The 13,185-nt window shown below is 52.3% G+C and overlaps 1 protein-coding gene across 2 annotated transcripts in view; it reads left to right on the forward strand.

Annotated features, from left to right (window-relative positions):
- Nucleotides 1-311: 311 nt before the first annotated feature.
- LOC124034718 (E3 ubiquitin-protein ligase KCMF1-like) overlaps nucleotides 312-13,185 on the forward strand; it is a 43,684-nt gene continuing 30,810 nt past the window's right edge. Inside the window, exons 1-2 of one of the 2 annotated variants that reach the window (XM_046348204.1) lie at nucleotides 312-462; nucleotides 3,191-3,358. In XM_046348204.1, the coding sequence (XP_046204160.1) occupies nucleotides 447-462; nucleotides 3,191-3,358 (184 nt within the window). In that variant the 5' untranslated portion in view covers nucleotides 312-446. Of the gene's footprint in view, nucleotides 522-3,190; nucleotides 3,359-13,185 lie in introns of both variants that reach the window. The other variant, XM_046348205.1, reaches the window with a different exon arrangement.

Genomic DNA, 13,185 nt, shown 5'->3' on the forward strand with positions numbered 1-13,185 from the left:
GGACTATTAACCGGAAGGTTGCGAGTTCAAACCCCCGAGCTGACAAGGTACAAATCTGTCGTTCTGCCCCTGAACAGGCAGTTAACCCACTGTTCCCAGGCCGTCATTGAAAATAAGAATTTGTTCTTAACTGATTTGCCTAGTTTAATAAAGGTTAAAAAAATATATATATAACAACATTCCAGGTTTTGTTTTAGACATATCGAGTCCAATTGCGGCACGATTCCACTGTTTTAATCTATTTACGTCAGTTTCCAATGTGCGACTTTTATTTTGGAAGGCGAATCGCAGATCCCCCCCACTATTGTTTCTCACAACACACACATGTGGCTGCGGAGACCGGATCCTTCACATGAGCTATTAAGAGGTCAGGGACAGCTAGGTTTGCTGGTTCAAGCTTCAAGTGAGTCCGTCGGTGTGTGGGCCTGTGTTAGTGTCCCAATAGGATGTCCCGTCATGAAGGTAAGAAGTCAACTCGGGATAAAGAAGACCGAGGGTGAAGCGGGTTGCGATAGCTGCGGGTTAGTGACATGGGAGGGTGTTGTTTTTGTATCGAATATATATATATGTATATGATCATATTTATCAAGCCCCCTTACCCGAGTTAACTAATAGCTAACTAATCAATAAATACGTGCTTTCCAATAATGAAATGCTTGTATTTACCCGCAAGGACACTGGCCAAGAAAGCAGCTCATATTTGGTTTGTATAGCTACCCAAACAACTATACAGTCACGTAGTACTAAGTTAACATTAGTTAGACTTGCTAATAAGTTAGCTTGTGAACTGTTTATTAGGTTAAGGTACTGCGGCAACAAACAAGCAAAAAACAAAAAAAACAGCACTTTTTACACATTTGAAATGTATTTCGACACTTTGACAAAAAGTGTCCTTGTTAACTTGCCTCTGTTTCACTTTCCTTTTCTCTCTTGCCAACTTCACAGGTTGTCATCAAATGAGTCATGGATGAGTCCCTGTATTCATGCTTTCAGCAGTATAGTTCGTTTACTACATTTTTCTTTTTTAGCATGTACAAACAACAACATAAATATATATATATATATACCAGCGTAATGTACAAGTCTAATATTTTCTTGGTTTCTAAAATAAAAACCCAGATAATGAACAACCTTTTGCTGACCTCTGCTCGTTCGGTATTTGACATAGCCTGGAGATCTAACGGTGGACATTATTGACCGAGTGGATTAGGGACGTTTTATTTCCTCTCACGACCTTTTACAAGCCATAATGTTAAATCAAAGTATATTTTAACATCCTTTTTGTTTTTTATTGCAGGGAGAAATGAGATGAACATAAATGTCCACAAAAGTATACTTACAAAATGTTTCAAAGTGCTGGTTAGTGCAGTTCAATTGTCTTATCACCTGGAGCAAGAGTTCCCAACCTAGGGTGCACAATATTTTGTTGTGGGGGTACGGGACCCTGCTTGTTTAAAAATAAATATGTACAATTTTATTTAACCAGGCAAGTCAGTTAAGAACATAATCTTAATTCTTTTCAGGACAAGTTAGGTTGAAAATACTGTATCCCTGAGAACCAGAAACATCCGCTTTTCGACCAAATGCTGCTAAGGGTGGCTGTTTTTTTATTTTTATAGCAAGACTGTTGTAGTCAATCAATTGCCTGCTGTCGAAGTTGGAAGTTCACATAGCCAGCTGGATATAGTAGTCACACTGGTATTTCATAACGACGGCCCTGTACTGGCATTGTAGCAATGTTGGCTTTTCATTAACCATGTGGACCCCGGAAATGGGAAACTGTTCTTTGTCTGTGCAGTAGGTTAGGATAAGTGTGTTACGTCAATATGTTGGTTCTATGTCATGATGGATAAATTATGCAACATGTAGGCTGTGTGTTGTTACCTTTATTTAACTAGGCAGGTCATTGAGAACAAATTATTATTTCCAATGACTGCCTGTTCAGGGGCACAATGACAGACTTGTTGGGGGGGGGGGTGGTGTTTGACCAATACCCTGTGTGGTGCTGTTGGGTTTGACCAATACCCTGTGTGAGGGTGTTGGGTTTGACCAATACCCTGTGTGGTGCTGTTGGGTTTGACCAATACCCTGTGTGGTGCTGTTGGGTTTGACCAATACCCTGTGTGAGGGTGTTGGGTTTGACCAATACCCTGTGTGGGGGAGTTGGGTTTGAACAATACCCTGTGTGGTGGTGTTGGGTTTGAACAATACCCTGTGTGGTGGTGTTGGGTTTGACCAATACCCTGTGTGGTGGTGTTGGGTTTGACCAATACCCTGTGTGGGGGTGTTGGGTTTGAACAATACTCTGTGTGGTGGTGTTGGGTTTGACTCGGTCCTGTGTGGTGGTGTTGAGTTTGACCAATACCCTGTGTGGGGGTGTTGGGTTTGACCAATACCCTGTGTGGGGGAGTTGGGTTTGACCAATACCCTGTGTGGTGGTGTTGGGTTTGAACAATACCCTGTGTGGTGGTGTTGGGTTTGACCAATACCCTGTGTGGGGGAGTTGGGTTTGAACAATACCCTGTGTGGTGGTGTTGGGTTTGACCAATACCCTGTGTGAGGGTGTTGGGTTTGACCAATACCCTGTGTGGGGGTGTTGGGTTTGACCAATACCCTGTGTGGGGGAGTTGGGTTTGACCAATACCCTGTGTGGGGGTGTTGGGTTTGACTCGGTCCTGTGTGGGGGTGTTGGGTTTGAACAATACCCTGTGTGGGGGTGTTGGGTTTGACCAATACCCTGTGTGGGGGAGTTGGGTTTGACCAATACCCTGTGTGGGGGTGTTGGGTTTGAACAATACTCTGTGTGGTGGTGTTGGGTTTGACTCGGTCCTGTGTGGGGGTGTTGGGTTTGAACAATACTCTGTGTGGTGGTGTTGGGTTTGACTCGGTCCTGTGTGGGGGTGTTGGGTTTGAACAATACTCTGTGTGGTGGTGTTGGGTTTGACTCGGTCCTGTGTGGGGGTGTTGGGTTTGAACAATACTCTGTGTGGTGGTGTTGGGTTTGACTCGGTCCTATGTGGGGGTGTTGGGTTTGACCAATACCCTGTGTGGTGGTGTTGGGTTTGACTCGGTCCTGTGTGGGGGTGTTGGGTTTGACCAATACCCTGTGTGGGGGTGTTGGGTTTGACCAATACCCTGTGTGGGGGTGTTGGGTTTGACCCGGTCCTGTTAATGTTGTGTCCTTCCCCAGGTGTGAGCTGCGACGCGTGTTTGAAAGGTAACTTTCGGGGGCAGCGGTACAAGTGTTTAATTTGCTACGACTACGACCTGTGTGCCTCGTGCTACGAGGGCGGAGCCACGACCACCAGACACACGGCAGAGCACGCCATGCAGTGTATACTAACCAGGGTCGACTACGGTGAGTACACACACACACACACACACACACACACACACACACACACACACACACACACACACACACACACACACACACACACACACACACACACACACACACACACACACACACACACACACACACACACTTGCATATAAACCACAGACACACAACTACAGTGGGGCAAAAAAGTATTTAGTCAGCCACCAATTGTGCAAGTTCTCCCACTTAAAAAGATGAGAGAGGCCTGTAATTTTCATCATAGGTACACTTCAACTATGACAGACAAAATGATGGAAAAATCACATTGTAGGATTTTTTATGAATTTATTTGCAAATGTTGGTGGAAAATAAATATTTGGTCTGCTGTTCCATCCTGTCTCCTCCTCCCTAAACTCTGCTGTCTCCTACTCCCTAACCTCTGCTGTCTCCTACTCCCTAACCTCTGCTGTCTCCTACTCCCTAACCTCTGCTGTCTCCTCCTCCCTAAACTCTGCTGTCTCCTACTCCCTAACCTCTGCTGTCTCCTACTCCCTAACCTCTGCTGTCTCCTACTCCCTAACCTCTGCTGTCTCCTACTCCCTAACCTCTGCTGTCTCCTACTCCCTAACCTCTGCTGTCTCCTACTCCCTAACCTCTGCTGTCTCCTACTCCCTAACCTCTGCTGTCTCCTCCTCCCTAAACTCTGCTGTCTCCTACTCCCTAACCTCTGCTGTCTCCTACTCCCTAACCTCTGCTGTCTCCTACTCCCTAACCTCTGCTGTCTCCTACTCCCTAACCTCTGCTGTTCCATCCTGTCTCCTCCTCCCTAACCTCTGCTGTTCCATCCTGTCTCCTCCTCCCTAACCTCTGCTGTTCCATCCTGTCTCCTCCTCCCTAACCTCTGCTGTCTCCTACTCCCTAACCTCTGCTGTTCCATCCTGTCTCCTCCTCCCTAACCTCTGCTGTTCCATCCTGTCTCCTCCTCCCTAACCTCTGCTGTTCCATCCTGTCTCCTCCTCCCTAACCTCTGCTGTCTCCTACTCCCTAACCTCTGCTGTTCCATCCTGTCTCCTCCTCCCTAACCTCTGCTGTCTCCTACTCCCTAACCTCTGCTGTCTCCTCCTCCCTAACCTCTGCTGTTCCATCCTGTCTCCTCCTCCCTAACCTCTGCTGTTCCATCCTGTCTCCTCCTCCCTAACCTCTGCTGTTCCATCCTGTCTCCTCCTCCCTAACCTCTGCTGTCTCCTACTCCCTAACCTCTGCTGTTCCATCCTGTCTCCTCCTCCCTAACCTCTGCTGTCTCCTACTCCCTAACCTCTGCTGTCTCCTACTCCCTAACCTCTGCTGTTCCATCCTGTCTCCTCCTCCCTAACCTCTGCTGTTCCATCCTGTCTCCTCCTCCCTAACCTCTGCTGTCTCCTACTCCCTAACCTCTGCTGTTCCATCCTGTCTCCTCCTCCCTAACCTCTGCTGTCTCCTACTCCCTAACCTCTGCTGTTCCATCCTGTCTCCTCCTCCCTAACCTCTGTTGTCTCCTACTCCCTAACCTCTGCTGTCTCCTACTCCCTAACCTCTGCTGTTCCATCCTGTCTCCTCCTCCCTAACCTCTGCTGTTCCATCCTGTCTCCTCCTCCCTAACCTCTGCTGTCTCCTACTCCCTAACCTCTGCTGTTCCATCCTGTCTCCTCCTCCCTAACCTCTGCTGTCTCCTACTCCCTAACCTCTGCTGTTCCATCCTGTCTCCTCCTCCCTAACCTCTGCTGTCTCCTACTCCCTAACCTCTGCTGTTCCATCCTGTCTCCTCCTCCCTAACCTCTGCTGTTCCATCCTGTCTCCTCCTCCCTAACCTCTGCTGTTCCATCCTGTCTCCTCCTCCCTAACCTCTGCTGTTCCATCCTGTCTCCTCCTCCCTAACCTCTGCTGTTTCCATCCTGTCTCCTCCTCCCTAACCTCTGCTCTTCCATCCTGTCTCCTCCTCCCTAACCTCTGCTCTTCCATCCTGTCTCCTCCTCCCTAACCTCTGCTGTTCCATCCTGTCTCCTCCTCCCTAACCTCTGCTCTTCCATCCTGTCTCCTCCTCCCTAACCTCTGCTCTTCCATCCTGTCTCCTCCTCCATAACCTCTGCTCTTCCATCCTGTCTCCTCCTCCCTAACCTCTGCTCTTCCATCCTGTCTCCTCCTCCCTAACCTCTGCTGTCTCCTACTCCCTAACCTCTGCTGTTCCATCCTGTCTCCTCCTCCCTAACCTCTGCTGTTCCATCCTGTCTCCTCCTCCCTAACCTCTGCTGTTCCATCCTGTCTCCTCCTCCCTAACCTCTGCTGTTTCCATCCTGTCTCCTCCTCCCTAACCTCTGCTCTTCCATCCTGTCTCCTCCTCCCTAACCTCTGCTCTTCCATCCTGTCTCCTCCTCCCTAACCTCTGCTCTTCCATCCTGTCTCCTCCTCCCTAACCTCTGCTCTTCCATCCTGTCTCCTCCTCCCTAACCTCTGCTCTTCCATCCTGTCTCCTCCTCCATAACCTCTGCTCTTCCATCCTGTCTCCTCCTCCCTAACCTCTGCTCTTCCATCCTGTCTCCTCCTCCATAACCTCTGCTCTTCCATCCTGTCTCCTCCTCCCTAACCTCTGCTCTTCCATCCTGTCTCCTCCTCCATAACCTCTGCTCTTCCATCCTGTCTCCTCCTCCCTAACCTCTGCTGTCTCCTCCTCCCTAACCTCTGCTCTTCCATCCTGTCTCCTCCTCCCTAACCTCTGCTGTCTCCTCCTCCCTAACCTCTGCTGTTCCATCCTGTCTCCTCCTCCCTAACCTCTGCTCTTCCATCCTGTCTCCTCCTCCCTAACCTCTACTGTTCCATCCTGTCTCCTCCTCCCTAACCTCTGCTGTCTCCTACTCCCTAACCTCTGCTGTTCCATCCTGTCTCCTCCTCCCTAACCTCTGCTGTTCCATCCTGTCTCCTCCTCCCTAACCTCTGCTGTTCCATCCTGTCTCCTCCTCCCTAACCTCTGCTGTCTCCTACTCCCTAACCTCTGCTGTTCCATCCTGTCTCCTCCTCCCTAACCTCTGCTGTTTCCATCCTGTCTCCTCCTCCCTAACCTCTGCTGTCTCCTACTCCCTAACCTCTGCTGTTCCATCCTGTCTCCTCCTCCCTAACCTCTGTTGTCTCCTACTCCCTAACCTCTGCTGTCTCCTACTCCCTAACCTCTGCTGTTCCATCCTGTCTCCTCCTCCTAACCTCTGCTGTTCCATCCTGTCTCCTCCTCCCTAACCTCTGCTGTTCCATCCTGTCTCCTCCTCCCTAACCTCTGCTGTCTCCTACTCCCTAACCTCTGCTGTTCCATCCTGTCTCCTCCTCCCTAACCTCTGCTGTCTCCTACTCCCTAACCTCTGCTGTTCCATCCTGTCTCCTCCTCCCTAACCTCTGCTGTTCCATCCTGTCTCCTCCTCCCTAACCTCTGCTGTTCCATCCTGTCTCCTCCTCCCTAACCTCTGCTGTTCCATCCTGTCTCCTCCTCCCTAACCTCTGCTGTTTCCATCCTGTCTCCTCCTCCCTAACCTCTGCTCTTCCATCCTGTCTCCTCCTCCCTAACCTCTGCTCTTCCATCCTGTCTCCTCCTCCCTAACCTCTGCTGTTCCATCCTGTCTCCTCCTCCCTAACCTCTGCTCTTCCATCCTGTCTCCTCCTCCCTAACCTCTGCTCTTCCATCCTGTCTCCTCCTCCATAACCTCTGCTCTTCCATCCTGTCTCCTCCTCCCTAACCTCTGCTCTTCCATCCTGTCTCCTCCTCCCTAACCTCTGCTGTCTCCTACTCCCTAACCTCTGCTGTTCCATCCTGTCTCCTCCTCCCTAACCTCTGCTGTTCCATCCTGTCTCCTCCTCCCTAACCTCTGCTGTTCCATCCTGTCTCCTCCTCCCTAACCTCTGCTGTTTCCACCCTGTCTCCTCCTCCCTAACCTCTGCCCTTCCATCCTGTCTCCTCCTCCCTAACCTCTGCTCTTCCATCCTGTCTCCTCCTCCCTAACCTCTGCTGTTCCATCCTGTCTCCTCCTCCCTAACCTCTGCTCTTCCATCCTGTCTCCTCCTCCCTAACCTCTGCTCTTCCATCCTGTCTCCTCCTCCATAACCTCTGCTCTTCCATCCTGTCTCCTCCTCCCTAACCTCTGCTCTTCCATCCTGTCTCCTCCTCCATAACCTCTGCTCTTCCATCCTGTCTCCTCCTCCCTAACCTCTGCTCTTCCATCCTGTCTCCTCCTCCATAACCTCTGCTCTTCCATCCTGTCTCCTCCTCCCTAACCTCTGCTGTCTCCTCCTCCCTAACCTCTGCTCTTCCATCCTGTCTCCTCCTCCCTAACCTCTGCTGTCTCCTCCTCCCTAACCTCTGCTGTTCCATCCTGTCTCCTCCTCCCTAACCTCTGCTCTTCCATCCTGTCTCCTCCTCCCTAACCTCAGCTCTTCCATCCTGTCTCCTCCTCCCTAACCTCTACTGTTCCATCCTGTCTCCTCCTCCCTAACCTCTGCTGTCTCCTACTCCCTAACCTCTGCTGTTCCATCCTGTCTCCTCCTCCCTAACCTCTGCTGTTCCATCCTGTCTCCTCCTCCCTAACCTCTGCTGTTCCATCCTGTCTCCTCCTCCCTAACCTCTGCTGTCTCCTACTCCCTAACCTCTGCTGTTCCATCCTGTCTCCTCCTCCCTAACCTCTGCTGTTTCCATCCTGTCTCCTCCTCCCTAACCTCTGCTGTTTCCATCCTGTCTCCTCCTCCCTAACCTCTGCTGTCTCCTACTCCCTAACCTCTGCTGTTCCATCCTGTCTCCTCCTCCCTAACCTCTGCTGTCTCCTCCTCCCTAACCTCTGCTGTCTCCTCCTCCCTAACCTCTGCTGTTCCATCCTGTCTCCTCCTCCCTAACCTCTGCTGTCTCCTCCTCCCTAACCTCTGCTGTTCCATCCTGTCTCCTCCTCCCTAACCTCTGCTCTTCCATCCTGTCTCCTCCTCCCTAACCTCTACTGTTCCATCCTGTCTCCTCCTCCCTAACCTCTGCTCTTCCATCCTGTCTCCTCCTCCCTAACCTCTGCTCTTCCATCCTGTCTCCTCCTCCCTAACCTCTGCTCTTCCATCCTGTCTCCTCCTCCCTAACCTCTGCTGTTCCATCCTGTCTCCTCCTCCCTAACCTCTACTGTTCCATCCTGTCTCCTCCTCCCTAACCTCTGCTGTTCCATCCTGTCTCCTCCTCCCTAACCTCTGCTGTTCCATCCTGTCTCCTCCTCCCTAACCTCTGCTGTTCCATCCTGTCTCCTCCTCCCTAACCTCTGTTGTTCCATCCTGTCTCCTCCTCCCTAACCTCTGCTGTTTCCATCCTGTCTCCTCCTCCCTAACCTCTGCTGTTTCCATCCTGTCTCCTCCTCCCTAACCTCTGCTGTTCCATCCTGTCTCTTCCTCCCTAACCTCTGCTGTTTCCATCCTGTCTCCTCCTCCCTAACCTCTGCTGTCTCCTCCTCCCTAACCTCTGCTGTTCCATCCTGTCTCCTCCTCCCTAACCTCTGCTGTTCCATCCTGTCTCCTCCTCCCTAACCTCTGCTGTCTCCTACTCCCTAACCTCTGCTGTTCCATCCTGTCTCCTCCTCCCTAACCTCTGCTGTCTCCTCCTCCCTAACCTCTGCTGTTCCATCCTGTCTCCTCCTCCCTAACCTCTGCTGTTCCATCCTGTCTCCTCCTCCCTAACCTCTGCTGTTCCATCCTGTCTCCTCCTCCCTAACCTCTGCTGTCTCCTCCTCCCTAACCTCTGCTGTCTCCTACTCCCTAACATCTGCTGTTCCATCCTGTCTCCTCCTCCCTAACCTCTGCTGTTTCCATCCTGTCTCCTCCTCCCTAACCTCTGCTGTCTCCTCCTCCCTAACCTCTGCTGTCTCCTCCTCCCTAACCTCTGCTGTTTCCATCCTGTCTCCTCCTCCCTAACCTCTGCTGTCTCCTCCTCCCTAACCTCTGCTGTTCCATCCTGTCTCCTCCTCCCTAACCTCTGCTGTCTCCTCCTCCCTAACCTCTGCTGTTCCATCCTGTCTCCTCCTCCCTAACCTCTGCTGTCTCCTCCTCCCTAACCTCTGCTGTTCCATCCTGTCTCCTCCTCCCTAACCTCTGCTGTTTCCATCCTGTCTCCTCCTCCCTAACCTCTGCTGTTCCATCCTGTCTCCTCCTCCCTAACCTTTGCTCTTCCATCCTGTCTCCTCCTCCCTAACCTCTGCTGTTCCATCCTGTCTCCTCCTCCCTAACCTCTGCTGTTCCATCCTGTCTCCTCCTCCCTAACCTCTGCTGTTCCATCCTGTCTCCTCCTCCCTAACCTCTGCTGTCTCCTCCTCCCTAACCTCTGCTGTTCCATCCTGTCTCCTCCTCCCTAACCTCTGCTGTTCCATCCTGTCTCCTCCTCCCTAACCTCTGCTGTTCCATCCTTTCTCCTCCTCCCTAACCTCTGCTGTCTCCTCCTCCCTAACCTCTGCTGTTCCATCCTGTCTCCTCCTCCCTAACCTCTGCTGTCTCCTCCTCCCTAACCTCTGCTGTTCCATCCTGTCTCCTCCTCCCTAACCTCTGCTGTTCCATCCTGTCTCCTCCTCCCTAACCTCTGCTGTTTCCATCCTGTCTCCTCCTCCCTAACCTCTGCTGTCTCCTACTCCCTAACCTCTGCTGTTCCATCCTGTCTCCTCCTCCCTAACCTCTGCTGTTCCATCCTGTCTCCTCCTCCCTAACCTCTGCTCTTCCATCCTGTCTCCTCCTCCCTAACCTCTGCTGTTCCATCCTGTCTCCTCCTCCCTAACCTCTGCTGTTCCATCCTGTCTCCTCCTCCCTAACCTCTGCTGTTCCATCCTGTCTCCTCCTCCCTAACCTCTGCTGTTCCATCCTGTCTCCTCCTCCCTAACCTCTGCTGTCTCCTCCTCCCTAACCTCTGCTGGTCCATCCTGTCTCCTCCTCCCTAACCTCTGCTGTTTCCATCCTGTCTCCTCCTCCCTAACCTCTGCTGTCTCCTACTCCCTAACCTCTGCTGTTCCATCCTGTCTCCTCCTCCCTAACCTCTGCTCTTCCATCCTGTCTCCTCCTCCCTAACCTCTGCTCTTCCATCCTGTCTCCTCCTCCCTAACCTCTACTGTTCCATCCTGTCTCCTCCTCCCTAACCTCTGCTGTCTCCTACTCCCTAACCTCTGCTGTTCCATCCTGTCTCCTCCTCCCTAACCTCTGCTGTTCCATCCTGTCTCCTCCTCCCTAACCTCTGCTGTTCCATCCTGTCTCCTCCTCCCTAACCTCTGCTGTCTCCTACTCCCTAACCTCTGCTGTTCCATCCTGTCTCCTCCTCCCTAACCTCTGTTGTCTCCTACTCCCTAACCTCTGCTGTCTCCTACTCCCTAACCTCTGCTGTTCCATCCTGTCTCCTCCTCCCTAACCTCTGCTGTTCCATCCTGTCTCCTCCTCCCTAACCTCTGCTGTCTCCTACTCCCTAACCTCTGCTGTTCCATCCTGTCTCCTCCTCCCTAACCTCTGCTGTCTCCTACTCCCTAACCTCTGCTGTTCCATCCTGTCTCCTCCTCCCTAACCTCTGCTGTCTCCTACTCCCTAACCTCTGCTGTTCCATCCTGTCTCCTCCTCCCTAACCTCTGCTGTTCCATCCTGTCTCCTCCTCCCTAACCTCTGCTGTTCCATCCTGTCTCCTCCTCCCTAACCTCTGCTGTTCCATCCTGTCTCCTCCTCCCTAACCTCTGCTGTTTCCATCCTGTCTCCTCCTCCCTAACCTCTGCTCTTCCATCCTGTCTCCTCCTCCCTAACCTCTGCTCTTCCATCCTGTCTCCTCCTCCCTAACCTCTGCTGTTCCATCCTGTCTCCTCCTCCCTAACCTCTGCTCTTCCATCCTGTCTCCTCCTCCCTAACCTCTGCTCTTCCATCCTGTCTCCTCCTCCATAACCTCTGCTCTTCCATCCTGTCTCCTCCTCCCTAACCTCTGCTCTTCCATCCTGTCTCCTCCTCCCTAACCTCTGCTGTCTCCTACTCCCTAACCTCTGCTGTTCCATCCTGTCTCCTCCTCCCTAACCTCTGCTGTTCCATCCTGTCTCCTCCTCCCTAACCTCTGCTGTTCCATCCTGTCTCCTCCTCCCTAACCTCTGCTGTTTCCACCCTGTCTCCTCCTCCCTAACCTCTGCCCTTCCATCCTGTCTCCTCCTCCCTAACCTCTGCTCTTCCATCCTGTCTCCTCCTCCCTAACCTCTGCTGTTCCATCCTGTCTCCTCCTCCCTAACCTCTGCTCTTCCATCCTGTCTCCTCCTCCCTAACCTCTGCTCTTCCATCCTGTCTCCTCCTCCATAACCTCTGCTCTTCCATCCTGTCTCCTCCTCCCTAACCTCTGCTCTTCCATCCTGTCTCCTCCTCCATAACCTCTGCTCTTCCATCCTGTCTCCTCCTCCCTAACCTCTGCTCTTCCATCCTGTCTCCTCCTCCATAACCTCTGCTCTTCCATCCTGTCTCCTCCTCCCTAACCTCTGCTGTCTCCTCCTCCCTAACCTCTGCTCTTCCATCCTGTCTCCTCCTCCCTAACCTCTGCTGTCTCCTCCTCCCTAACCTCTGCTGTTCCATCCTGTCTCCTCCTCCCTAACCTCTGCTCTTCCATCCTGTCTCCTCCTCCCTAACCTCAGCTCTTCCATCCTGTCTCCTCCTCCCTAACCTCTACTGTTCCATCCTGTCTCCTCCTCCCTAACCTCTGCTGTCTCCTACTCCCTAACCTCTGCTGTTCCATCCTGTCTCCTCCTCCCTAACCTCTGCTGTTCCATCCTGTCTCCTCCTCCCTAACCTCTGCTGTTCCATCCTGTCTCCTCCTCCCTAACCTCTGCTGTCTCCTACTCCCTAACCTCTGCTGTTCCATCCTGTCTCCTCCTCCCTAACCTCTGCTGTTTCCATCCTGTCTCCTCCTCCCTAACCTCTGCTGTTTCCATCCTGTCTCCTCCTCCCTAACCTCTGCTGTCTCCTACTCCCTAACCTCTGCTGTTCCATCCTGTCTCCTCCTCCCTAACCTCTGCTGTCTCCTCCTCCCTAACCTCTGCTGTCTCCTCCTCCCTAACCTCTGCTGTTCCATCCTGTCTCCTCCTCCCTAACCTCTGCTGTCTCCTCCTCCCTAACCTCTGCTGTTCCATCCTGTCTCCTCCTCCCTAACCTCTGCTCTTCCATCCTGTCTCCTCCTCCCTAACCTCTACTGTTCCATCCTGTCTCCTCCTCCCTAACCTCTGCTCTTCCATCCTGTCTCCTCCTCCCTAACCTCTGCTCTTCCATCCTGTCTCCTCCTCCCTAACCTCTGCTGTTCCATCCTGTCTCCTCCTCCCTAACCTCTACTGTTCCATCCTGTCTCCTCCTCCCTAACCTCTGCTGTTCCATCCTGTCTCCTCCTCCCTAACCTCTGCTGTTCCATCCTGTCTCCTCCTCCCTAACCTCTGCTGTTCCATCCTGTCTCCTCCTCCCTAACCTCTGTTGTTCCATCCTGTCTCCTCCTCCCTAACCTCTGCTGTTTCCATCCTGTCTCCTCCTCCCTAACCTCTGCTGTTTCCATCCTGTCTCCTCCTCCCTAACCTCTGCTGTTCCATCCTGTCTCCTCCTCCCTAACCTCTGCTGTTTCCATCCTGTCTCCTCCTCCCTAACCTCTGCTGTCTCCTCCTCCCTAACCTCTGCTGTTCCATCCTGTCTCCTCCTCCCTAACCTCTGCTGTTTCCATCCTGTCTCCTCCTCCCTAACCTCTGCTGTCTCCTCCTCCCTAACCTCTGCTCTTCCATCCTGTCTCCTCCTCCCTAACCTCTGCTGTTCCATCCTGTCTCCTCCTCCCTAACCTCTGCTGTTCCATCCTGTCTCCT

The sequence above is a fragment of the Oncorhynchus gorbuscha genome, linkage group LG04 (assembly GCF_021184085.1).
Source record: "Oncorhynchus gorbuscha isolate QuinsamMale2020 ecotype Even-year linkage group LG04, OgorEven_v1.0, whole genome shotgun sequence".
NCBI classification, from domain to species: Eukaryota; Metazoa; Chordata; class Actinopteri; order Salmoniformes; family Salmonidae; genus Oncorhynchus; species Oncorhynchus gorbuscha.